The sequence below is a fragment of the Neodiprion fabricii genome, chromosome 2 (assembly GCF_021155785.1).
Source record: "Neodiprion fabricii isolate iyNeoFabr1 chromosome 2, iyNeoFabr1.1, whole genome shotgun sequence".
NCBI classification, from domain to species: domain Eukaryota; kingdom Metazoa; phylum Arthropoda; class Insecta; order Hymenoptera; family Diprionidae; genus Neodiprion; species Neodiprion fabricii.
In genome coordinates, this window is record NC_060240.1 from 13,120,396 (window position 1) to 13,145,902 (window position 25,507).

Sequence of the window (25,507 nt, forward strand, 5' to 3'; positions counted from 1 at the left end):
TAAGCTATGTTTCAGTCAGATTGGGCAAACACCTGATCATTTGAGGTGGATTTAATAAGCATCAAGGCACAGGCAATACCGTGTAAAATATTAGATCTCCATTTTCTGACTTTAAATGAGTGTCACATAAAATACGCGATAGAAACCTTTAATTTTCAATTAAAATATGTGATCAAATTAATATAGGATTATCTCAAACCCCATCACAAATTTCGAGCTATGTTTAAATTCAATTCTACAATTAAATGTTATCGCGAACTGTTTGCATTATATGCTCAGTAGAACGAAATTCATATCGATAATGGAACCAATTATTTAATAATCACAAAGTATGTTCGTGTCGCTCCGCCATCCGCGAAGCAACAGAGTAGCCGAGAACGCGGTAACGACTTTTAAATGAAATATGAGATCGAGCGAGTGTTATTGAAACTAGGGAATAATTACAAGGTTTTAAATTTAGGGTGATTGATGTATTATTTTGCTGTCAGTTACACTTGTATAACTCTTGCTGAAAAAATCCAGACTTGTGATTATTCTCCGGTAAAAACACGGTGACAAGGAAAATTATGTTTGTAAAATAATTAACGGTTGGGACAGGTTTTCTCGGGACATATATTGTCGCTAATGCCGCTAATCCTGTTCCCAGTTTTCCTGGTTCACCGATGCACGCGAACGTGACGCATGAAAGGAAGTAGCAAAGCGCAGCAAATAGCGAGGGCAAAGGTCAAAGGATTTGAATATTTAATAACCGTGCGTGATCTTGATCATTTATCAAAAATTCATTTTACTTTTCATGCACAACTGGAGAATCTGAGCATCCTTATATATAAAAGATCGATGTTTCCGTCCTCATAGCTTTTAAAGCAACACTTCTCAAAACAGGTATACACCAGTCGTTTCAAGTTGATACGATGAAAAACTTCGCTTACATAATTATTTTAGCCTCATTGGCAACTGCGATCAACGGCAAAGTAAGTTTTTCACACTATTTATTCCTTGCAGTTGTCGAACTGCAAAAGAAATGATCTGATTTTATCCAGAAATGCAGTGCCGTCGCTATTCAGCCTCGGAATATTTGTAATCAAGAAAAAATTGAGATTGAATTATTCGCTATAGTTTCTCCCGCCGAAATCGAGACATTTTGTAAATGTTTTTAATATTTGCCAGACGGATTCAAATCATAAAAGTCAACATGACTGTGTTTTAGCCATATCAGACTTCAAGTCGGCTGAAAAATCACTGTCGGCCCTCGGCAGCTGCCAAGCGGTTAACTTTGCGCCAAAAAAAAATGATGGCCCGAGTAATTGAAATTTGAAATATCACCTTACAATCAATTGAATTTTAAAAACGGAGAATTTAGCTTGTCTATGAAATTCACTTGCCTCACGCGGCATTGTCGGTTTAAAAACTGAATCTCTTATGGTTCACTCTCATTTTTATAACTGTTAAAATAAATTATAATCATCTATTGCACTACTGAATTGATCCTAAATACAAAATATGTGTTGACATCAGGCAGTTCCTAAGGCTTTGGCTGTGCTTACGAAAGGCTTGCACAGAGAGTGCGCCTCCGAGACAAAAGTTCCAGAAGGTAAAAGTCTCCTATTTCGCTAGTCAGACACAACGCTGTATCTTTTCAACTTGATGATAATAATATCACTATATGTTACAGCTGTGATTACTAAGGGACAAAACGGAGAATTCTCTGACCAACCGGAGTTCAAGTGCTATCTGAAATGCTTGTTGGCAAAATTAGATTTGGTAGGAATTTTCATTTTCTTCTAGAGTTATAGCCTTCGTAAAAAAAAGAAATTAGTGACCATGGAAGCAGAAAGTGTGTCGGCTAATGTTTGCTGATGCCAAAATTCGGTAGACGGATTTTTCGGTAGTTGGGTCGAATTGCTAAGATTCTTGGTATTCTATTTCAGATATCAGAATCCAGCGAAGTAGATTACGACGGAATGATAAGGATGCTTTCACCAAATATTAAGGAAACTGGCACTAAAATGATCAACGATTGTCGCGGTACAAGTACGTATAGTACGACATTTAATCACAAACCTTGACATCTGTAAATTACTACAATAAAATTCGATTTCTTTTGCTTATTTTTTTAAAGCCGGAATGGACAGCTGCGACACTGCTTATAATCTGAACACTTGCTTGTACAACTCAAATCCAGTGGTACGTATGAGACACAGTTATTTTTACGACAAAATCAAATTTCGCTTTATAAAACATTCTATTTTCATTTCAGGAATACTTTCTCGTATAGGAGAAACATATTCGTTTTCGTAGGTATAGAAACTAGATCGTACAGCTGTTGAATAATCTACGATGAGTTCTCGAGAATATTGTTCGATTACTTTATGTCAAATAAATATCTGAAATTTCAAGTTTATGTCTTCATTTATATTTGCGCGTCAGGAACACGGATGATTTTTAAACGAATACTCTTTATTCTCGGCAATGAATCATGTATTCGAACCACATTAGTACGGCAAAATGCGGAAAAATTTGCGATGTTCGGGGTTTCCAGTGTATGTGAAACTGCACATTTCACTGATGAACCTCGTTATAAGAATTTCACAAATGTGAGTTAATTTAAAATAAAGTTTAATAAAATTTATTTAAACATGGAAAATTTTCAAATACTTGACTAAAATTCGCTCAACAAATTCACAATCAAGTTAGATAATTACAAAAGAATTCATTTTAGGTAATAAATATTATAAACGTAATATTTGTGAACAGTAATAAGCACTATAGTACATCGTGTTTATAAATATAAATATATAATGATTATAATAAATAATTATTAGTATATTTGTATATACTACAGTTTTTGATCTTGTTATATACTTATATATATATATATATATATATAATGTATACGTTAATATTACATAAGTACGTACATGTAAGTACAGAGGGTTAAGTATTAATAGCAGCAATGACACAAAGTGTCTGAAATTCTGAGATGAGGTATATTAAGATAAAAATCGTAATTATATTTATCGATTTGACGAAGAATGAGAAATTAAGAATCGATTTTGAAGACTATAATTTGATTGATCGAACGCCGATTTCGAATCATTTATTGCACTTTCAACGCTGATTACGATCTCAAAAATTGACAAGGAGTTACGCTATTTCACATTAATACGTTTTCGTCAAGTCAAAATTAAATTTATAGTTAAAATTCAAATTTTGCGGTCAATGCGACACATTTTATCTCTATTTTTCCCGTGATAGTCCCATTACACGTTGGAAGTTTCGCCGGCCATTCAAATATTGCATTGCCTCTGGAAAATGATAGTAAATTTAATAAATATTATGAGTTTATTCCTTTTGAGGTACAGAAGAAGATCCAAAAAGGAATATCGATTAATCGTTTGAAACTTACCGTGGTAAGTTCTTGGAAGGACAACTTTACATTTATCATTTATCTGATACGTATAATGAAACTCGTTTGTGGTAACAACTGCGTCGTTATCGGGTGAATAAACCTCGGCATATACAGCTATCTGCATCAGGTTGTGCTCAGTATATACGACCTGCAAAATAACGTACGATACGGAAAATAATGCGAAAATCAGTTCAATGTCTAGAATGTTCAAGATATTAGGGTATCGATTATTTTGTTCCGAAGATTATACTTACGTTAGAAAACATTTTGATGATAGAACTGACGTCGACAGGCTGATGAAAGACAATGTCACTGATGTGCATCAGTCGTGGCCTTTGTTTGCCGAAAAACAATGCTGATGACCAACTAAGTTCGAGCGCATGTCGCATTAGAAATCCTCCAAATACCTGAGAGATATCATCAGGTTACTCGATATTTTAATTATCTTGATAGTAAAGAATCGAACTGATTCAATGTGCAACGATTATTGGAATCCTCGATACGTGCATGTTTGGATTGTTCAATGTGGCGCCGAATTAGGTAATCAGCTGATCGTTTAAGGGCAAATTTTGTAAATACCCCGGCACATAAAACTTTGCGCAAGCTATTGAATACATATTTTGTGAGTCTGAGTCGATCAAAAGTGAAATATGTGAAAAAAAAACTGGTTCTTAAATTAAATACGACGGCCATGACAGTTGGCGTAGTATAAAGGTAGCTATTAATTTTTTCAAAATAAATTGCATGATATTACCAAGTTTGCCAGGTCGCAAAACGAAAATTTTCGCACATAATTTACCACAACTTAGTAGTAGGTGTCCTAATTCGTTCGGATACTTAAGCATCCCTACATTCAAATAAAATTTTTATGTTTTCCTCTTTGGCTCTTCGTCTCTTTGAATAGGAATCAGTTTTTCGTATCAAAAATTTATTTTAATTCGAGTATAAAAAACTTGTTTTTTTCGTGACCACAATTCAAATTCCCTTTAAATTTCAGGTTTTCCATGACCTTTCTGGATGCCATGACATTTACACGTTTTCCAGGTTAGTACCTTGAGTATGTAATGTGCACCAAATAGCGTTTCCGGAATTTAATGATTCCAGCATATTGGAAAGGAATTGAGTACCTTGTTGTGATAATTTCTATCTTCTGGGTGACTGTAAATCAAATTGCTTATTTCCGAAGATTCCATCCAAACTGAGCCTGGAGGTAAAGTTCGTCTACTGCTCAAATAATGTTTTACATCTATCGTTTTGATGAAAACATCGTGAATAATTTGTTGTTCCTCAACTGTAGGGACCATTTTTATCAATGACTGCGTTTGAACTTCTTGTCTTCGTCTTTTCCTTGCTATTGTTATGACAACATGTCTATTAACGATTAATCCTAATACCTAATCACATCATATCTCTACTTCTGTTCTTTGATAATACCTTCACCACCTTGGAGTATTTGCATTTCATGCTCGGACGCGGGGACCAATTTGTTGACAAACGCTGAACGTGTGTTTAGAGAATTTCTTGCAGCCATTAAAAATAAGGCTCGAGTCAATTTGTGCCAATTATTTTGATCCTTTTGCTCCAGCCAGACTACAACTTCCATCGTTGAATTGCCTACCCATGAAACGTGACCAGAAAGTCGAATGTCTCCAGTTGCCTATCATTAATCAATGATAAAGTATAAATTACACAGACTTTGGAAGTCAATATTATCAAGGAAAAAAGTAGCAGGATACCTTAGGAATATAGTCTGTAAAGTCAACTTTGTCTACTAGAGCAGTGACCAATACATGAGGTAGAATATCCCCTTCTTTCATCTTTGGATTTAGCAAGTGCTTGCTGGCAATCCAAACTAAAAACACAATCTTAGCATAAAGAGGTTTGATGAAAGATTCCTAATTTGCCTGGAGCAGGAATCAGAAGGCATTGGCGAAGAGATTACCTGCAAACAGGTCCATATCTTCCATGAGCCTCCCTAATCGAACACTCCCCAAAAATGCAACATACTTTTCTTGCAATACTAGATCAGAACTCAATGGTAAAATAGCAGCTGAAAAACTGTCTTGCATTGATCGTGGCGGTAGTTCATCCTGCGACGCTGGTAAAAGTTTCAGCAAGTGTTCACGCGATGGTTGCAATGGTGAATAGCCAACTTTTATTCCCATCAGTTTCATGAGATTCTTTCTCACTGGAATAAAAAGTAATCACTTTGCGAAACTGAGAAAAATTTGATGAGTAGTACAGGGTACGTCTTCAAACAGTGAACTAACGTAGATATCGACTTCACATTGTACTAACCATCTGACATCGTTCCATCGATCGCCTCATGTCCACTAATGTCTGTTTTCCTTTCCTCTAATAAGAACCGGTGAAAACTTGTCAGTGTTTTCCTTCTACAAGGTAAGAAAAGTGGATTGTAGTATTGGATCGTTACTAAACACGACACTAAATTTCTGAACATCTATCGCATAAGCCGTACGAAATGTGCTTTACATTTTTTTTCCACATTAAAATACTCTAAATATATTGAAAAAACTCTTGTGAAATCTAATTTTGTAAGTTGCTACCATTCGTATTATATTTATTTTTCAGTGCAAGGGTTATAAAATTGCGAATTCATAATTCTCAGTGATAAAAAAGGAAATGTGACAGATTGGTGCAGAGCCTCATCGCTTTTGACAAATGACGGGAGTATTTGAAGTATAGGTTCTATTGTTTGCAACTATACTACACATATGGGGAAAAGTGTTAAGCCATTCATATTTCGAGTTCAGTACGATTAAAGATGTAGGAGAAGGAATAAAAAAGATTTTAGAACAATATCAGCCTAAATATACTTACAATAATAATGGTTGACGGAGAGTATTTTTCAACAATACACTTAACGCCATGATGGTTCAAGTAACTCTGCAAACAATAATAACCCGATTAACCCTTTTATTGCCAATCTATTGAAATTTGAATTCTGCTCAGCTTGACTATATCAGCATCTTAAAAACAAGTAAAGTTGTACACAATTTACAGAAATGTCATGAGCAGAAGTTCAGAATTAATTCATGTGTGTCTGGGGAACGATTCTTTTTTTGGGGTAATTTCAATCAAATTAGTATAAAGAATGTGCATTTGCTGACATTATATGTTATACAATACAAAATATATGAATGTGAATGTGTACTTATGAAATATGTAGGTTGAACTTCAAGTCAAACAAAATACTACGGCAAAACAAGAATACTGACTTTTACCAGGTATTATCTGTCATAGATCTAAACTAAGAAATGACATGTACTTTGTTCCATGACGCAACTGATAGCTGTCAATTGTCAAAACAGGTTTTTCGCCCTTGGAGAGCGAAAAACGGAGCTTTGTATACTAATACTTCATCTGGAACCGAGATTTAACTGCAGTAAAATCTTCAACACACTCTATTGGCTGGTACAACTTGTATTGAGTTAGGAATCGAGTTACCTTGCTACAGGTAATTCCAACGTTTTCCTATGCGCTGCGTGGCAAACAATCGTACTTTCGAGACCCTAGAATTCCTAAGAACTAGACCTTATATAGCAGGTGAATTTCCAACAGAATGTTATGGCTAAGTTCTTTTCTATTTTACTACCGGCAGCGAGGGACGAGTATGGTGGGCAGAGGTAAGACGGACTATTGCCGTGTATATAAAGTTTCCGTAGAGTAAATATGAGATAGCGCTGCTGTCGCAAAGGATACATTTGAAAGAAAGAACAAGAATGGTTAAAGCAGGGTAGAATTAAACGGAGAAAGATAGATATCCGCTTTGTCAAGGCGCTATTTTCAAAAAACCTATTAAATGACGTTTTCAACTTAAATAAAGTTATTTGTTCCATTTTTTATAACTATCATTAAAAAATTTGTAATTCAGGATTGGGTATCAATAACGTTTGGTGGCTAGTTTTTAAGTTATATTGAGTATATTTTTATTTCACTATGTTGGCAGTTAACCATGCATTTAGGGTACTTTTATCATCTAATTTACTTATTGCAATTACTTCTATACATACGTTGCTACTTCCCTTTGACATGTTTCACTTCATCTATAACGGTCCACTCAGGTTGAATCCTTATTGTTTATCAGCGCTATTCTGGTGGCTTATTGAACCACTATTTGCTGCTTTGTGGCGGACACTTTTCCAGTTGAAAATCGTCTGATAGTACTGACCTGAGGCGGACGAGTGAGATGAAGCACTTATGCCTTGGACAACCTGTCTCTCTCGCCCTACAACCTGGTTGACCGATATGTTTTCTCTTAGCCAATCAAATGCAGAGTAAGAGAGACGGAGTGTCCAGGGTAACCCGGGATATATATCTCGCTCTTTCATGACTACGGCCACAGTTTTCGCGAGGTTGACGGAATGACTGGCTACCTCCAGTAGTATATGCTCTAAGGTAGTGGCAGCAATGAAAATTGATACATAAAAATAGAAAAAATCGATGAGATTCGTCGCTTCAAAGTATCGATTCTGAATAATCGATGAGCAATTGATTGAAAATATTTTCATTTTGAAAGTAAACATTATTCTAGTTCTATTTACCTGCTTTAAAAGAACTGACAGGAACAAAACACGTTACGAGCGAATTAGCGAATGAACATTTTTTGACTGACATTCAACCATGCCAATTCACGCTAACTAATAATTTGATTTTTGCTGAAAGTCTCGTAACTTAAAATTAATATTTAACAAATCCCGATAATCGAAATTTTGAGGTCAGCGTAAGAATCGATTAATTGTACGCGAAAGTGATCGATGCTTTATAAATCGATACAGCATGTCACATCACAATGGCATCACTTAAAACAGTTCAATTGGCAGTGAATGAAATGGAACATGCAAGCTATGCAGTCATGACAGCGTTTATTATATTTAATTATGACTATCTTCCAAGGGCTTTGGTCAACGTCAAAAACAGATACAATAAAACAAGATCTTAAAAAGCATGAATATCGCATTTACAACGTTGACGCCCATGCAAGAAAACAACCAACTTTTAGTAGGCACAGCAAATCAGTCAATTACGAAGAATAAGTCATTCGGATGTTCAGTAATCTCTTAATATTTGGCTAAATTGCCGTTGTTTTTTCTTCGAAATCATTCTCCGTGGATCAGGTACTTGTAGGAACTATTAAAGTTTGTAGATGGGATTAATCATTTGCAATGACATTAGTGCGTCCAGAATTAATGCTCCTAAATTTCAACGATGATATCAGTGAAGGTGCAATACTATCCAGCTGCATAAATATACCCAAATACTTCTCATCAAGAGCCTTAAACTCGATTGACGCGGAGTTTAGGGTGACGCGAGAAAAGAAATTCGACGGGGAAATCCTGCAATTTGGAGGCTGATCAATGATCGTCTAGTAATAGAATTAGTATACATCAGGATGAAAAAATTAGGCGATAATCGGGGTCGTTCCGAGATTGATTTTTCGCTGACGAGACGAGAAGAAGTCTGCTGGCTAATAAGCTCGGATCGGCTCGGAGCGACTGCACAACTTCCGAAATTACATAAGAGACGGCTGGGAGGCAGCTGCCTTTGGTGGAAGAAAGTCAAACAGATGATTTGAGTCGTCGCCTCTGTCGTCGGGACGGCAACAAAGATGGCGGCCGAGAAGTGATCAGCGATTGTGTTGGGCGCTTTGACGAGTTGCTCGAGCTGTTGGGTAATTGGCTTTCCGTTTTACAATTGTTGGTGCCCCGTCGGATCGAGTCGGCGAGTGTAATCACGGTGTTGACGCGAGTTTACGGCCGGAATGAAAGCCATGTGTGTCTTCTATCACCGATAATATGGATCAGGGAGGCAGCAATTCGACCGCGCAAATTTGCGAATCCCCGCCGTCGCCGACCTTGGCCGATTCTGGTCAAACCCCGCTGCATCCACCCGATTCCTCCGCCTCGTCTATCGACGCTGAACCGAAACGGAGGACGAGATCTGGGAACTCTGCCGAAGGGCGGAGATTCGGTGGTGGTTTAGCTGGTCGCCGGAAATGGCCACCGAGAAGGGTGAGCTTTCCCTCCAACGATACGCACCTCGTTACAGGATACCTCGAGCCAGCCAATCCCTGGGAGTGCGGTAAGTGACAATCGTTACTTCACACCTTCGTCCAGGTATCCCCTGATATTGCCAGTTCGAACCGTGTCACTGGTCAAAAATTAATAACAAACCTTCTTTCGACTCCCAGTTGAAAGGAAAGTTTGATAGGGCATGATTGATTCGAATAGAATATTGCAGAATAGAAATCAGAAATCCGATACAGACATCGCTCTGTATCCTGTTTTTGAATCCTCTTCTGCGATATTCTCTAATACCTAATTGTGGTCTATCGAATGCTATTAAACTTTTCCAAGCAGGGACATCCTTTTGTAACTTAAAAGTTTTTTAGTACGCTATTGTTTCAAGACACGCATCTAAAAGTAACTACGCTTATCGTCACGAGGATGACTAGTATATTTCCAAATCAATCTTAGCAAATGAATAATGTACATGCAGTTTAAATTGTGTGGTGGGATAGAAAATGTTTCCATTTTGAAAGAGCGTATAATTTACTCACTAGTGGTAATTGTTATTATTGCATCATCAATCGATCATTTTATCGTTGTAAGTAAAATTATTTGTCATTATTATGTGTATAGCATAGCAGAAAATTTGGTTCTATTCAAATCGACAGGAGTTGGAAATTTTTTCAATAGCGATTTTAGCTGCTGAAAGATTACCATAGCCAAACGATTAGCTGTGTTACATTAGAAACCCATTTGGCAAGGCTGCAGCCTATTTATGCGATGTGACATTTGATTTCGATTGTGACATTGCAAGGTGGCCGGAATGGCTCTGCGCACGACATATAAAGATTTTCTTCATCCGCCATTCAAACTCATCCATGACGCCAGATGAACAAATGTGTGTTAGATTCACCTATGAAATAATTTTAATAATATAGTTAATGTAACTCCCAGTATTGTAAGTTTTAATTTATGTCTTTTTAAGTCCTTGATAAATGTAGTGTGAAATAGGTGTACCTACCTACACATTTTCGACCAAATTCCGAGCGACGAGGCCACTTTTGAAGAAGTTTGAAATATACCTGTCTCCGCTGCACCGATGTGTTCTAATTCGAATCTGTTTCGAGCATTATTACCATTTTTTTCTTTCGCATCAAATCATCGACGACTGTATTAAAGAAAAATTCATTTCACTCACACTGTGTCAGTCAACTGACAAGCTTTTTTATAGCTCGTACTTGCTCGAGGAATGTCTGAGATTTCACAATCAAAATTGTATACTAATTATAAGTCGACACTGCGTCGGTGGTGGTCAGTGCATGTTGCAACCATTATTTATTAGACAAGGCCTTTGAACATTTATCTATTCGCATGATGCTTCACAATTTGTCATAAATTGATACATGTTCTAACTTGTGATGATTTTATTGAACAATGTTTTATAATATATGCATGTTCAGACTTATGTCCAAGTTACACATTTAAAGTAGTTGTCATGTTTACATAAATACATTACGCAGTTATTTTGTACACTATTCAAATTGCATCTATTTTATGCTCTTGTAAAGAACTTCGATCGATCAAGCCTCGTCGAATATTAAACTTGGCACTGACATCAAGTTTCTAGAAAAAATTGGTTCCTAAAGTGTAAACGAATTTTGATGGCGTTGAAGTTTATAACGTTAACGTGACGGAAAAAAATTCTTGTAATCAGTATTGTGCAAATTTCAGAATTGTTAAATATATTAAGAACTTGATTTATACAAAAAAAACATACCTACTTAACAATTGTAAAGTATGGCGTTTTTTGTCAGCGATTCAGGCATAAATTTCTAAATTTCCAGGTTGACGTGATGAAATTTTTGTTGAAAAAATTGTTATTGCGCAATCTTACGACTTTCAGAAATTCAATAAACTATTAACAAGGATTTGGATTGGGTAAATTACTCTTCTGGTAGCCACAATCCATATATAAAAGTCTTGCAGTTGCGAAAATCGTTATTTTTTATTTCATCTGAAAAAACTTGTTTGATGATTTAAACTTCAACTTAGCAAATCAATTCGTGTGAAATTTGTTAGGTCAACACATAGGGAAAATTTTGAAAAAATCGCTATTGCGCAACTTGAATCAAGTCGTTGCGTAGTTTGCACAATTTCTTTTCACGTAATATAAATACAAGTGGCATCCGATTTCGAAGAAAAATAATTGTTTTCGATATGCGGATTTGCAGGTTTGCGAAAACAATTCAAATCCAAAATTGAAAAAAAGAGCGAACGACTGCACAATTAAATGTGACGATCGGTATAAGAAGCTCACAAAATTGGGTAAAAATAACGTGTTTGTGTAAGTTGCTTGTACAGTAAATGTGTGACTCACTGTAAAGTTTATTTATAGTCTCGTTGTGATCTTGCCAAAAGTGATTTTTCGTTTTATGTGCTTATACGAGTTTGTTTTTTACCTGTTTATTAAAAGCCAGTTTGAACTTTTCAAAAAACAAATTCAATAGTATTGTTATCGATAAGCTATCAGAGAGTTAGGTTGTCCCTAATCTGATCAGAAACATTTGTCAATTGAAGGTATGACTAAAGATAGATATTTCAATTTCTTTGCAATGTATTTATAATTTATAGTTCAAACTAACTGGCTAGGATCTTCTATAATTTAAACCAAATTGTGATACTTTAATGACTATGCGAAGTAAATATCGATGTCTTAAATGTGCGATTGAACGTCTGACATTGCGAAGAAGCACAAGGAAGTAATGAATAAGCTACGAATTATTCATAAGTTACCAATTTATCGGATTCGTTGAGTGGAACAATATTAGTACGTGGGTGTGAAAGTGACGGCACCGAACATTTTCGACGTACTGTAAGACTGTTTGCATTTCTTGATCAAGAAATACATGTAAATTTTCGAAAATTACTTTTACTCCACGTAATAAATTTTAGTAGGTATCTGGAAGAATTTTGAAAAAAGAGTTCCGTTCGATAATTGGAATTTGTTTTAAACACAATTCGAAAAATTCACATCTAGTTGCACCGAGTTTCTTGCAGTTCTATGTATACATATATATTTTTCTCACAAAAAAGGTCACTGCTCGTTCTCGCTGATAATGATAATCAGAATGTATCTTGACAACTGCACGGTCCAAAGTTACAAAATCCGACTTCGTAGCATTTCGATAGTCTTGTTATAATATTCTATCCTATTCGACCTGTTGTTCAGAAATTGAATAATTAATAAAAGTATCCTAATTGTACTGATAATGAAAAAAGTTATTCGTAAGCTTGAAAAAATTCAAATACATATATTTGGGAATGTATAAACATATATATACATACGTATACATGTATATATGTATTTATTTATTTATTTATTTATCATAGGAAACAGTTTCAAATAATCTAATACTTTTTAAATTCAGTTAGTCTAGAACTGATCAGTCTGGTCAAATTTCATGCCTTATTTCTAGGATTGATCTGTGATTTTTCGAAGCTGTATAGCTGTAAGTAGTAATATTAATGTAAGGAAAGATTTATTTGAATTGAAGAAGAGTTTTTCAACTATTTTTATGGTATATTGTCAACTAGTTTAAAAAAATGACGTGTCTTTGGCATGGATTTGCGTTGAAAAATTTAACGATTCACTGTTCAGTAGGAAAGAAATCATTACATTTATAATATAAACTTGTTTTCGCACTATGATTCAAGTGAGAAGAAATGTTGTAATTTCCAAATATAGTCGCCACACATCTTGGAATTCTATTCTTACATCGATTTACAATGTATATTACATGATTTTCATGATGTAACAATTGCGACGACAAAAGTATAATGCAATCGATATCGGCTATCTCTTTCAATGGGAAATTGTTACACAAGACACTCTTGGAAAGATGGTCGAGGAGATGAAGAGATATTAAACGCGTTGCTGAGAGAAGGAGAGCGAGTAATTTTATTGAATTAAAAAACTGAGGAGATTTTCTCTCTAGCAATAAGCACAGCTGTTCCCTGCCGAGTTTGGTAAACATGTTCGACCTCTCTTATCTATGATCGGTAATTTGACTGATATAGTACTAAATGAATGCATACATTATTCGAGTATCGGAGAATAACAACAAACAAACAGGGTTGTTATTGATTAATTTAATCATTCATTTTCTTTCTTTATTTTATGCTTCTTTGCAATGTGTAACTGCTTCAAGACACCAACTTTAATAATATTTTTATATTTGAATCTTTGAACTTGAAAGAAAATGTACTGTATATTTTTCAGATCTTAACAGTCTGATTTGAACCATTCTGCGGATAACGCTTCTGGTGGTTCCGACACAATATATAGACATAAATAATTGTAAATCATCTATGTACGCAATCGGCGCAGGAAGATATAAAAGTTCTAAAGCAGTTGTACAAGAACCGGCGTATCACGTTGATTCATCTCCAACAGTATTTGTGCAATATGATTGAGCTAATCAAGACCGGCTTGCATTCATCTCTAAATTGAAATATTCGTACATGTAATGCTCCGTAAATAAAGTCGAATTATTTTTATGAACTTGAGTTGAATTGAGTTAACACGTTCAATATATTTTACATCCTACTGTATTAATCTTATAGCGCATAGTTTAAAAACAATCCTTTACCTCATCAATTTCATTTTAATGTGATATCAACTATAGTAAGTGAATTATCTCCAACGCTGGCTCAATATAATAATGACAACAACAACAACAACAACAAAAATAATAATAATAATAATGATGATGAAAATGATCCTAGTCGAAGGACATATGAATAGAAGTTCGTAAGCACATTGATTAATTGGCCACCAGATCAAATTCGTGTAATTATATACGTAGAAAAGAATAAAAATGCAAATGGCTAAAGACAAGAGAACACAAAATAAGCATAAATAAAAGTGTACAGTGTACGATGAATGGATTAAAATACATAATTTTTAATTACAGATTCATATTGTGTTTTAATAATCATCCCACTAATCCTTTGACTTATTCCATCATTAATTAAGTTTTATGACATCAATTCCATAAAAGTAGAGGGTTTCTTGAATCTGGTATTTCACACTTATAATTCAGTCTCACTTTTGGAGGGAAAAAAATTATTTCACATCTATATTTTGGTACGAAAGACCTGCTTCGAGAGATCCTCACGGTGTGCGAATCATTATGTATGGGTGTAAAATGTATGTAAATTGTAATGCTATCAATGTCATTGAATTTTTCCAATATTCTATTATTTAGGGAAAAAAAAAAAAACAAAAAACTGCCCAAATTAGAAAACCTGAAAGTAAGAAAACATACGAAGAACATAACAAATTAGGACGTTTGTATATTTGAATGAGACATGCATAATAATTGTTTACAGCTGAAAATGTGAACCGCGAGGACTTGATATCAACATATAGGAAGTCATGTTTACGGCATAATACGAATCCGCTGGAAAGTGTTTTAGCGCAGCTAGAGGTAATACTATACTCAACAGAAACCATATATTCAATAATTATACGTTACGTCTAACATATTTTGTATTACAATAAGCGAGTCTTACTAAACCTCGAAATACAATTCGACTCTCAAGGCGAGAGTATCGAACCTCTGGATTTTTGATTCTGCACAAATTTTTAGGGTAGTTTCCTAGGCTGAAAATACGTAGTTTCATCTAATAAGCCTTTCCTCACTCCGCTTGTAATTGATTATATTAGCAGTTTGATGAGTGAAATGGCATAGAAAATTAAACCTGTTATTGGTGTTTGCGTTAAATACTAATTTTGATAGTTCTCTATGGATGGAGTATTCCGTAGGATTTCACGGAATCAAGTACAAACAGGTATATTATTTCAGAGTAATAGTGAAATAACTACGAATTTTCGACCGAGCAAAGGAAGGTCCATTAGATGAAACTATGCATCAGGAGCTTCATATTTTGAGGCAAAGAAACACCCCTAGAAGTATTAGTAGAATCCATGATCCGGAAGCCTGGAATTTATGTAATAATTATTATCGTTTTTGGGAACAGAAGCTGGATATCACAAACGATCGTTGTGAAACGTTGTGTTTACGTGGACAGAAACTTGAACAAAACCAATGCGAATCATTGGAAGAGATTTTGAAAAGGATCCAGTTTAAGAATATAAATTTGGAGGCGACATCGTTGGAGGATGAGGTAAAGTGAAATTGAACAAGGACAAACAAATTTTTTTTTCGTTTTTGCTATATATCAGACTTAATTTGTACCTTTTATTTCAGAGCGCCGTAGCATTGTTTGATATGATGGAATACTACGAATCGGCAGTCCAACTGAACATTTCGTCTAATAGGTATATAAGTACGCGTGGCTGGCAAGCTTGTTCGCATATGATCAAAAAAGTATGTTGTTTAATAAATCATAAGTAGTATTTATAAAGTTTAGTAATAATGAATTCAAGTCGAAGAATATTTCGAAACCAACTGCCAGATATCTCCTCTGGCAAAACTGACATCGTTTTACTCTTTCCGTGTTTAGACCCAATGTCTTGAACAGCTGGAAGCCAAAAATGTTGTTCTGCATGAACACTACATGCCCATACTAAGTAGAGCTTTAAGGATTGCGTCGCACCTGCAAGTTCTCAAATTGGAAAATTGTGCGCTTTCGGGCCGACCGATATGCATTTTAGGTATTTATTTAAAGTATTATTTCCACGTCTGTATTTTGTTTCAAAAACAATTTGTCGATATAAATATGAAATAAAATGTTTATTTCACCGCCGAAAATATGCTGTCGTAATACATTTATATTTTTGTTTCGGCAGTTGCAGCGCTAAAACTGAATACTGGATTGAAGGAATTGTACTTGGCTGATAATGATCTTGAACCACAAGACGCGATGCAGCTAGGATCACTCCTGAGGACCAATAATCACTTACAACTGTTGGACGTTAGGTGTGCATTGTTTTTAAATACGAAAGTGCGAGTGACGGTTGGTAAATACTTACGAGTTTGTGACAATTTAAATTACTTGCATTATCACAAACGGCCATGCTTCATATTTCCGTACACTTGATTCACCGGAGAACTTTAACGTTAATTCATGCGGGTTCGGACTTTAATAAATTGCACAAAATATTTTCTCGACACTGTTTCTGTAATTTTGCGTTACTGTCCCACCAGCAATAACAACATCCAAGATGGCGGTTTGGGCCACATTTCCGATGGTCTAGTCGAACAGCGGCTCGACGACAAGGATGGAAAAGGATTGGGCATTTTGGTACTCTGGAATAATCACATAACCAGAAACGGTTCGCAGCATATTAGTAGAGCAATCGTGAGTACACTCCTATTTTCAATCGACCAGTTTCACTGTTCTTTCCGTGACACGTTAGAAATCTAAAAGTGCCATTTCCTCACTCAGTCGCGGTCCAAAACGCTGGAAATGTTGAACATCGGACAAAACATGCTGACCAACGAATTCCTGCATATAATTAAGGACTCGTTACAACAGAATCGCACTCTTCTGAGATTGGGAATGCAATCCACTCATCTTACCTGCGAGGCTGGTGTCATCTTGTCGGAAATCATCTCCGTGAATCACGTCATACAGGTTCGTTAGCTGTTTCGGAAAATCGGCAATACGTTCGCTTAGACATAAATATTCTTATACTTGTGTGAAAAAAGTCAATCCTTTCCGTCAAGGGGTCGTGTTCAGGCAGATAGCCGCAAAAATGTGATTTTCGGGAACTTTTTTTTTCAACTGTAAGATATTTCTCGGAACATATCCATGTATTTAAACACGTATATTTTAATGAACATGATATGGTCATTCTCTCGGAGATTCTCTGTAAAAGATGTTTTGCAGTGTCCACTGATTTGAAAAAGTATCGAAAAAGATTATATTTTTCGTATTGAATTGTGTACACCTTGAACGATTATTTTTTCAAAATGTTGATTTGGGACAAAATGGGGGATGCTCCGTGTTGACGTTTCGATTTTCGGCAAAATAAAACCTGGTCTTAGTCAATCAAAAAGAATCTGTGCATCGAAAAAAATCGTTCGTTCAAAAATTGATGTTTCTTAATCTTCTACACGCCTGCAAAATTCAAAGTAAATCGATGCAGTGGTTTCCAAGATATTTTCAAACTGCGATTTGAAAAACATGTTTCAAATTTCACGACTGATATACTGAAATTTTCATGGGATATTCTCCGAATTTTATGCTTTAACAAGAAATGTCAAAATCCAAAAGTCGAATTCTTTAACCTTTTGACTCAGCTGACCCCTGATTTGATGGATTATATGGTGAATTTTTTATAGTTTCATAAAACTTGTGTTACAGAGAATCGATTTACGAGATAATCATTTGCAAATCGCTGGACTAATGGCGCTTGCGTTTGCTTTGAAGAAAAATAAAAGTGTAACTCAGATCGACTTGGACGATGAGCCGCGAAAGAAATTGGTAAGTTTATGTGTGAAACTACGAACTGGTCTTTCTCTTTTGCACTCTATTGTCGTTTTGCGAAGCTTCGCGCACATTTTAAGACACTGTTTCAATTAGCGTCTGTAAAGTAAACTTTCGAAGGATTTGAATTTTGTATACTCCAACCTCTTCAGCATAGAAATATGACTTTGAATCAAGCATATCCCTTTAATAAAGTGGGTGGGCTGATAGTTTGTTGTAATATTTGGAATCATCAGAAACTGCGGAACACTGTTTGCTTTTTGACAAAATGTGTCACTTAGAGGCGTGTTTATTTCGTAGAAAAAAGTTTCGAATAGCAGTTCACTCGTAAGAGCTAGTATTAAGAATCTGACCTTGCTTACTCGTCTTTCTCATTAGATCGGTCAACTGGACTGAAATTTTTCATGTATAAGAACACACACGCGAATTTTGATGTAACGAAGTGTAAATTTTTTCTGCTCTTTCCGGTCTCGTATCTAAACTACCTTAATTAATAGGATTGTGGGATAGGAGTCAAAATGTCAAAAGATTAGAGATTAAAATGGTAACAATATCGAAATTTCAAAAAGGCAAAACTGTTTTACGTAATTTTAAAATGTAGTCATTTGCAATAATATACATATACAAAAATCAAAGCGCGACAAAGTAAAGTACATACCTAGAAAGCTAAATAAAATACAGAGTCGATAGAATTCCTTCGATAATCCCGACGATTCTATAAGTGCTTCGACTAATTGCAATTTTCTCATTCTTTGTGAGGATCCACACGTTTTGGCCTCCTATAGTTAAAGTCTTCTACGTTCTGACTTTTATACATATTTCGACTTTCTACATTTTGATATTCCATGAAATATATTTTCGCGTCTTTGGAAATTTGATATTGCAACCCTTCCACGCGCATTCTATTTCTACATTTTTACCACCGTCTAGAATAGTGTTTTTAGCTGTAATTTGTGGATAAAACAAACTTTTTCTCCCCAGGACGGAACGGTGGAACAATATCTTGCACTGGTGACTGAGATTCGTGACTACTGCACGCATAACGAGGAGCCTCGGTTAATGGAGGGCAGTATCGAGGAGTCAGAAAGCCCCGAACACCGTGGCCGGCTGTCTAGCATGAGCTCTCGTAAGATCTCGCTGACATGTCAGACCCTGCCGCGGTCACCTCCCCCGATATTCTCCGACGGATCCGGGCCTGGTCGAACCTTGCTAGAGCCAAAACGCACCAGCGGCGGCCGTCTCCGCTCACCCGCACCGAGTCCGATTCCTTCTCCTGTAGCGAGTCCCATTCCCAGTCCGTCCCGGGGCCGTTTCGTGGTCTCGAGGGTATCGGAGAGTTCGCTGAGCTCCACGAACTCTTCGGCGTCCTCTTCCCCCGTGAATCCGCCATCGTCCCGAAGCTCCTCGCCGACCTGTTTCTTCCCCCCCGCGACGCCCGGTGCCTCACGTTTTCGCGTGACGGTCGTCGAAATGGCAAATTCCAAGCCCGCTGCGCCCAAATCCGTGATCACCTCAACTAACACCAACGTTACGGTCGGCTTTCAGTTCAGAGTCGAAACCGGCGTCCGAGCCAATTCCCAGGACAGCGACGATGACGTGTTTAAAACAGACCCAGAAACTAATACGAATAACCCAATTGATACTAAGAACAAACCTGATCTGCATGTCGGTTCCAGTGTCAGTCCCACGTCTGATGATTCAAATCCCGAAAATCTCAGCGAGATAACTGTTAAAATTCAAAAAACTGGAGAGATGCGGTGCGTCGTTAAGGATATCATTCACGACAAGGAACATCCAGACTGCACCGATTCAAATCTTTCGGACATTTCCACGACGCCGAGATGCAAAAACGAAAGTGACGCGTGTGTCTTGGCTGAGGTCAAAAGTGCGGTAAAGGATAACGATGATCATAACGAACTCGATGAGGACAAATCCATTTCGTCGAAAAATGAGAACAACGTTACCTTTTCACGGTCTACAAAAAGTTCGTGCGTTCAAAAGCCGCCGTCCAGTCTGGAAAAATTGTTGGGATTATTCCAACACCCGGGAAGTTTGTTCTCAAGTTCGGCGAACGTTGCGGACAAGCTTGAGATCAAGAATCCGTTACAGAACAAGGTGAACACAGTGATGGCGCTCGGCGATAAATTCCACCAGTATTTGCGGGACGGAAGAGGTAGTAGAGAATGCTCGCCGCAGCCGCCTCTGCAGAGATCGGTTTCCGACGCCCAACAGCCTGCGTCAAAATTGGACCCAGTAAAATCGTCCAGCGTCCCTCAACTCTCCAGTCTCCAGGCATTGACGAGCGTTTTCGCGCCGTCTAATCCCGTGGAGAAGCACGAAAAGGACGGGAGCAAAAACGATATCACGACTTTAGGCAGGGGTGTCGAAAATCCTGAACGATTGGCGCAACAAGTACCTTCGATTGATTTTCAAGATAATTCATTTAGTAATACAATAATGCCAATGCCCAAGTGCAGGTCCGAAGACAACGAGACATTGAATAGGATAAGTGAACAGCCGTTACCTGAAATTGTGCAATCAAAAGTAATTAACAATATAAATAGAAGTGACGATTTAGGATTATTGAAAGATCTTGCTGTTGAGCCAAATACAATGACAACAATAACAACAACAACAATTTTAGACACTAATGGGATTAATATTGTAAATAGTGTGCCAGTGAACATTATGCTGGATAACAAACTGACTATTTGTGTACCTAAGCTAAAAGATATACCTGAGTATTCAGTCCTAGACATAAGTGGAATTGAAGTAGAGCCAGGGGGCGTTAAGGCAGAGCCGGCAGATAACGCCAAGGTTTTAGAGAAAATAATATGTGATAGCAGCACGACAGACAGTATTAACCTGACTAGTGATAGAAATTCTTCTTCTTCTTCACCTCATAATAATATAATATGTGATAAACAGAATGTAGTTAGTGTAGTTAATTTAGGCACGTCGGATGTCCTTGATCATGATGATGACGATGATGGTAACTTACAAGCGCAAACCCAAACATCGCCACCCTCTGAGCACCCACCCACACAAAACATTTCTCCGACACTCGGCAGCGACGCTGATGATGAGGAAATCGCGCTGAATATATGTAAAAATAATGATATTAGTTATAGTAAGAGTAGCAAAATTGAAGAACCGAAAGACGATCATCGCGTGAACATTAATCTGCTAGAGAATCAAATTGCTAACGCGATTTACACTGATCACGATACAAATACGGGTAGCGAAGAACCTCTAAAAAATACGTCTATTTTACACAATACACGTGCGAACGGTTCGGGGGAAACGAGAAATGCGAATGCTTGCCGTAGGGATGAAGTTATGCATCCTGAGAGTACAATTGTGCACCACGATGAAGACAATAAACTTCGCTCGTCCGCCCCTACGATAAAGACCATAGAGACCATATTCAAAGACAAAGTACACAATATCTCATACGACGACGCGATAAAAAATCTCAACGACATCGTCCTGAATCGAGAGTCATTGAACGCAGTCAATCGCCTGAAACAGATTCCGGCTTCCCGTTCCGTAGAAAATGACGCTACCAAGCACCAAGTTAGTTCGACCGAAGAGAGCGCCGACGGTTCCGTAGAGTTCGACAGATCGGACGGAGACGAGCTGATATTCAACATGACTGACATTTCCACGGATGTCGCAATGCTTGAAGACCAACTTTTCTCCACGGCGAATCGGCCAAACGACTCGGCGGAATTACGGCAGTCCAATTCCTGCAACGCGAATGCGAACGCGACGGTGAACAAGAACCAACTGAAATCATCAAATTCTTCTCAGGCTGTACAATCGCCGACGAGTTTATTCATCGAAAAATCCAAGGGCGTGCACAGGAACAGCCACGATTCGGGCATCGAGGAGACTAACTTATCCGTGTCAGCCGACAGCATTCCGGAACGCAGCGCGAAGCCACCGTTTCAAGAGAGCACCGAATCCGTGATCGACTCGGAATGGTCTTTCGCTGGCGTCGAATCGGAGGATTCCAGCGCCGATTTGATTAAGGACAAGATGGCGGTATCCGGGGAGATTGATACTGGCAATAACAACAAAGACAGCGGTGATGAAATCAACGAATCGAAGTCTAACGAAGCTTTGATCGGCGGTACTGAGAGCGAGAACAAGTCCATAGAGAAATTGTTGGTCGAAATAAGCTCGGAAGGAAGAGATAATGAGATTTCTGGGTGCTCTGCTGTTGTCTGCTCTATAAGGTGAGTTGATAAGAATTGTCGATCATGACATATGAGCAGTATGCTAAATTCGGGTTTGCAGTGTCAAGGCACAGCCCTCAGAATCACAAAATTACAATGCACAGCTTTTCATATTTTGCATTCATACATCCTTTACACCATCTATCAGAACGTATGCATTGACGTCGAAAGGCGCTATCTGGTGGCGGAAAGCATACAAAACTCTGAAACAGTCGTAATTAAATTTCAAAGTCCGTTTCTTTCCTTTTTGTTTTACGGTAAATCATATTGTTATGACAAAATAGAAGCTTGACAGCTTGTACCAAGGTTTTTATGCCTTGATATTGGTAGAATTGGCCCAAACGTTCGACTGTTTTTTCGGCGCTACATTACTTAGCCGACTCCATATTTTGTATACCAACGAAACAATTAAAGGAACAGATCTCGAGTTAAGAAGTTTCGAAAGTAAACCACATGATCCTAAAACAGTTTTTGAATATCGACTGCTCAAAAATGTTGCTAGATTTTTACGGATTGCCGTAAAAACCCAATACAGGTTAAAATGTATCGTCGTTTCCCACTCTTTTTATGATTATAACGCGCGTATTAATGGCGGTATCAATAGGGATTTGTTTAGTCCCGTGAAAAAATTGAAACCAATAATAACAAGAACAAAACATTTTGCTTTGTATATCTTTTATTAATATAATATAGTGTAGTGTTGGAAGCTTATCGTATACATGATATATATAACAAACAGATATTATATTCGGTTTTTTGTTAGCCGTAAGAAAGCTTAAAACTTTTTTTTTTACGCTACCGCTATGTCCCGTTTATTAACACTTATTCCTACTTACTATATTGGCTTATCATTTTTAATAACACCTATGATTGACAATGATGCACGTCCGTTGCAAAATGGAAGTGAAAGTTGTATCTTAAGGTGTTTACATCATTATTATCATTATAAAATAATTTTGCTTTTTCGCTAAAATTAAACATTTGCCTTTATCAAATCGTGGAAAAAAATTCGGTCGAATAATTCTACTCATAGTTGCAACTTGTCGATCGTGGGATTGTAAATTTATTCGAAAGAGATCAGATTTAAAAAAAAAAAAAAAAAAACATTACATTACGTTAAACGATAAACGATAAACGATAAAAAATAAAAGATAAAAAATAAAAAATGAAACGCAAAGAAAACAAAATACAAAAGAAAATAATGAATAGATAGAGAAAGAAAGTTAGAGCTAATTTTACGAAAGAAGTGTATTTCAGTGTAGTTATATTAGGGAGGTATTCTAGATATTCGATATTTAATAATTATGAATTTTGTAACGGTTGTTAATAAAGAAGTATTTTAAAGTCTCATATTTTTATTTAATCATCGGTATAATTTTTTTTTTTCTTGAAGTTTTTTTGATTTCCTGTACTACCAACATCGATTTTTTATCGTCCGTGTGTCTTTTTTGACTAATACAAAAATAATAATAACTCTTTCCAATAACCGAGGCTTACTAAAAATCTATATCAATTTTGCACTGATTCAAATATTCCAACACTACCAATTTACTAAATGTCATAACAAGCAAATCGTTTAATAATTACAAAAAAAGTCTTATGCGGTATAAATAGTCCATTTCATTAAAAAAGTAATACAGTCCAAAGTATTCTCTGTGCGCGATAGTCTTCACAAATTATTATAAATAAAAATATGTATGTCAATAATAAATTCGAAAAATACAGTTTAGTATAGCAAAATAGTTGTAGACTTGTCACTACTTGATGTGGCAATATAAATATTAGGGTTTTTCACACCTAAAAACATTATTGTATTTCCTAATGGCACATGAAAAAAATGCTTGCTTCTGGTCCAAAAAGAAGCCTCGAAAAGACTGAGCACCATAGCGCTAGTTTTAGGGTGTGCGAAAACGATCGTTTTAAAAAAGTGAAATTGAAAGTGATATTGGCACCCCTTTAATCAGTTTATCTCTTTCATATTTTACAAAAAAAAAAGAATGCATTTCGGCCCAAAAAGATTGTCTAAATCGCATTACAAAAACGCTTTTATAGAAGGATCGCAAGAAATGCCGTAATGCCTATATCCGCATTTTTCTGTAATCCGCTTGATAATCTTTCTGTGCCATTATGCATTTTTTTGTAAAATACGAAAGCGATAATACGTGTTAAGGGGGTACTAATTTCGACTTTTCACTTTTTTAAAAGAATCGCTTTCGCACAACCTAATATTGGTGCTACAGTGCTCAGTTCTTTCGAGCTTCTTTTTAAACTGGAAGCAAGCGTTTTTTGCACGCGCCCGTAGAAGATTCGATAAAATGTTTAATCGTGAAACACTTTAATAAACGTGTAATAAAATTGACCGTTGAAAAGACAAATTTTAGATGACAAAAATTTCCACAGTCACCAATGACGCGGGGAGTGATGATTCCTCGGAGGATACGGAAGATGTCACAGACGCCGACGATGATATCGAGAATCTGTTCAACTACGACGAGTTTGCGCAAATTAAACGAGAAGTCGAACCCCGTTATCGTCGAGCCGTTAACTGGCGAGTTTGAGCAGCAGCTTTATGTATGTATTGAAAAATCAGCACTATAAATAACAATTTTAAGAATTTGTAATATAGTTTCAATCGTCGGCAGTATAAAGCTATCCAAAATAAATTTTTCTCACCGAACTTGCCGACTTAACTGTTTCACCGATTTCATATTTTTATTTTTTTTTTTTTTTTGTTATTCACACCGATGTCAATTTCTGACATATACTATATCCTCACCTCTATTGTTGTTATGTACGAGTTATACAAAAATCGCGAGTAGATCTCGTATGTAAAAGTATAATATGTATATAATATAACATTGGAATTAATCATCTTGCCAGAATGTTTTATTTTAATATTTATTATGTTTTATTATGATTATTATTATTATTACGTTGTTGTTATTCTCTGACAATGGTGGTAGACTGAAATTCACATTATCGAGCCTTTTATATGTACCTACATGGCAACTTCATACAAAGCTACAGATTGAAATTATATTATTTAAAGAATATCTTAATAGGAACGAATGATTTCAGACTAAATACTTTCATCGATGAACTCGAAACACTGTTATGAAATAATCACAAGATAATCTCTTTATCAAAACAAATGAAGATTATGTGCACGTATATGTGACACACAATCCAAGTGAAGTGAGTGAAGAAAAGATCAAATTAAGTCTACCTCGAGTTTGTTATTTTATGGATTTTCGAATTCCTTTTATTTGTTCGAAATTTCGAGAAACCAGTTAAACTTAAAATGTACTTGACTTGTGTATTTTTTCAGGTTTTGTATATTACCATCAAAATCTGAGTACTTGCAAAGTTGT

At 36.4% G+C, this 25,507-nt stretch overlaps 3 protein-coding genes and 1 long non-coding RNA gene across 8 annotated transcripts; 2 read left to right on the forward strand and 2 right to left on the reverse strand.

The window, feature by feature from the left end:
• The first annotated feature begins 814 nt into the window (after window positions 1-814).
• Window positions 815-2,396, forward strand: LOC124174761. Its single transcript, XM_046554213.1, has 6 exons — window positions 815-971; window positions 1,516-1,591; window positions 1,673-1,761; window positions 1,929-2,031; window positions 2,120-2,184; window positions 2,258-2,396. The coding sequence occupies exons 1-6, from the start codon at window positions 912-914 to the stop codon at window positions 2,273-2,275; spliced, it is 411 nt and encodes a 136-aa protein (XP_046410169.1). The 5' UTR covers window positions 815-911; the 3' UTR covers window positions 2,276-2,396.
• A 58-nt stretch (window positions 2,397-2,454) lies between these two features.
• Window positions 2,455-6,939, reverse strand: LOC124174760 (acyl-coenzyme A thioesterase 9, mitochondrial-like). Of its 4 annotated transcripts, XM_046554212.1 has the most exons (10): window positions 6,585-6,855; window positions 6,251-6,316; window positions 5,708-5,802; window positions 5,352-5,597; window positions 5,146-5,261; window positions 4,844-5,066; window positions 4,537-4,760; window positions 3,664-3,816; window positions 3,407-3,557; window positions 2,455-3,305 (listed from the first exon to the last, which is right to left on the reverse strand). In XM_046554212.1, the coding sequence occupies exons 2-10, from the start codon at window positions 6,298-6,300 to the stop codon at window positions 3,238-3,240; spliced, it is 1,326 nt and encodes a 441-aa protein (XP_046410168.1). In that variant the 5' UTR covers window positions 6,301-6,316; window positions 6,585-6,855; the 3' UTR covers window positions 2,455-3,237. The 4 variants fall into 4 exon arrangements, with proteins under 4 accessions (XP_046410168.1, XP_046410165.1, XP_046410167.1 ...); XM_046554209.1 differs by lacking the exon at window positions 6,585-6,855 and adding an exon at window positions 6,878-6,939 and having other exon boundaries at window positions 2,455-3,557; XM_046554211.1 differs by having other exon boundaries at window positions 2,455-3,557; window positions 6,649-6,857.
• Window positions 6,940-8,337: 1,398 nt separating this feature from the next.
• On the forward strand, window positions 8,338-24,676 carry LOC124174979. 2 transcript variants are annotated; one of them, XM_046554738.1, is made up of 11 exons: window positions 8,338-9,511; window positions 14,830-14,927; window positions 15,481-15,627; window positions 15,711-15,830; window positions 15,967-16,117; window positions 16,253-16,382; window positions 16,611-16,764; window positions 16,852-17,040; window positions 17,773-17,892; window positions 18,877-22,136; window positions 24,537-24,676. In XM_046554738.1, exons 1-11 carry the CDS (start codon window positions 9,226-9,228, stop codon window positions 24,544-24,546), a joined length of 4,665 nt encoding a protein of 1,554 aa, XP_046410694.1. In that variant the 5' UTR covers window positions 8,338-9,225; the 3' UTR covers window positions 24,547-24,676. The 2 variants fall into 2 exon arrangements, with proteins under 2 accessions (XP_046410694.1, XP_046410695.1); XM_046554739.1 differs by lacking the exon at window positions 24,537-24,676 and having other exon boundaries at window positions 18,877-23,253.
• Window positions 9,832-10,731, reverse strand: LOC124174981. Its single transcript, XR_006869046.1, has 2 exons — window positions 10,460-10,731; window positions 9,832-10,351 (listed from the first exon to the last, which is right to left on the reverse strand). It is a non-coding gene; the product is annotated as an uncharacterized LOC124174981 (long non-coding RNA).
• Window positions 24,677-25,507: the final 831 nt, after the last annotated feature.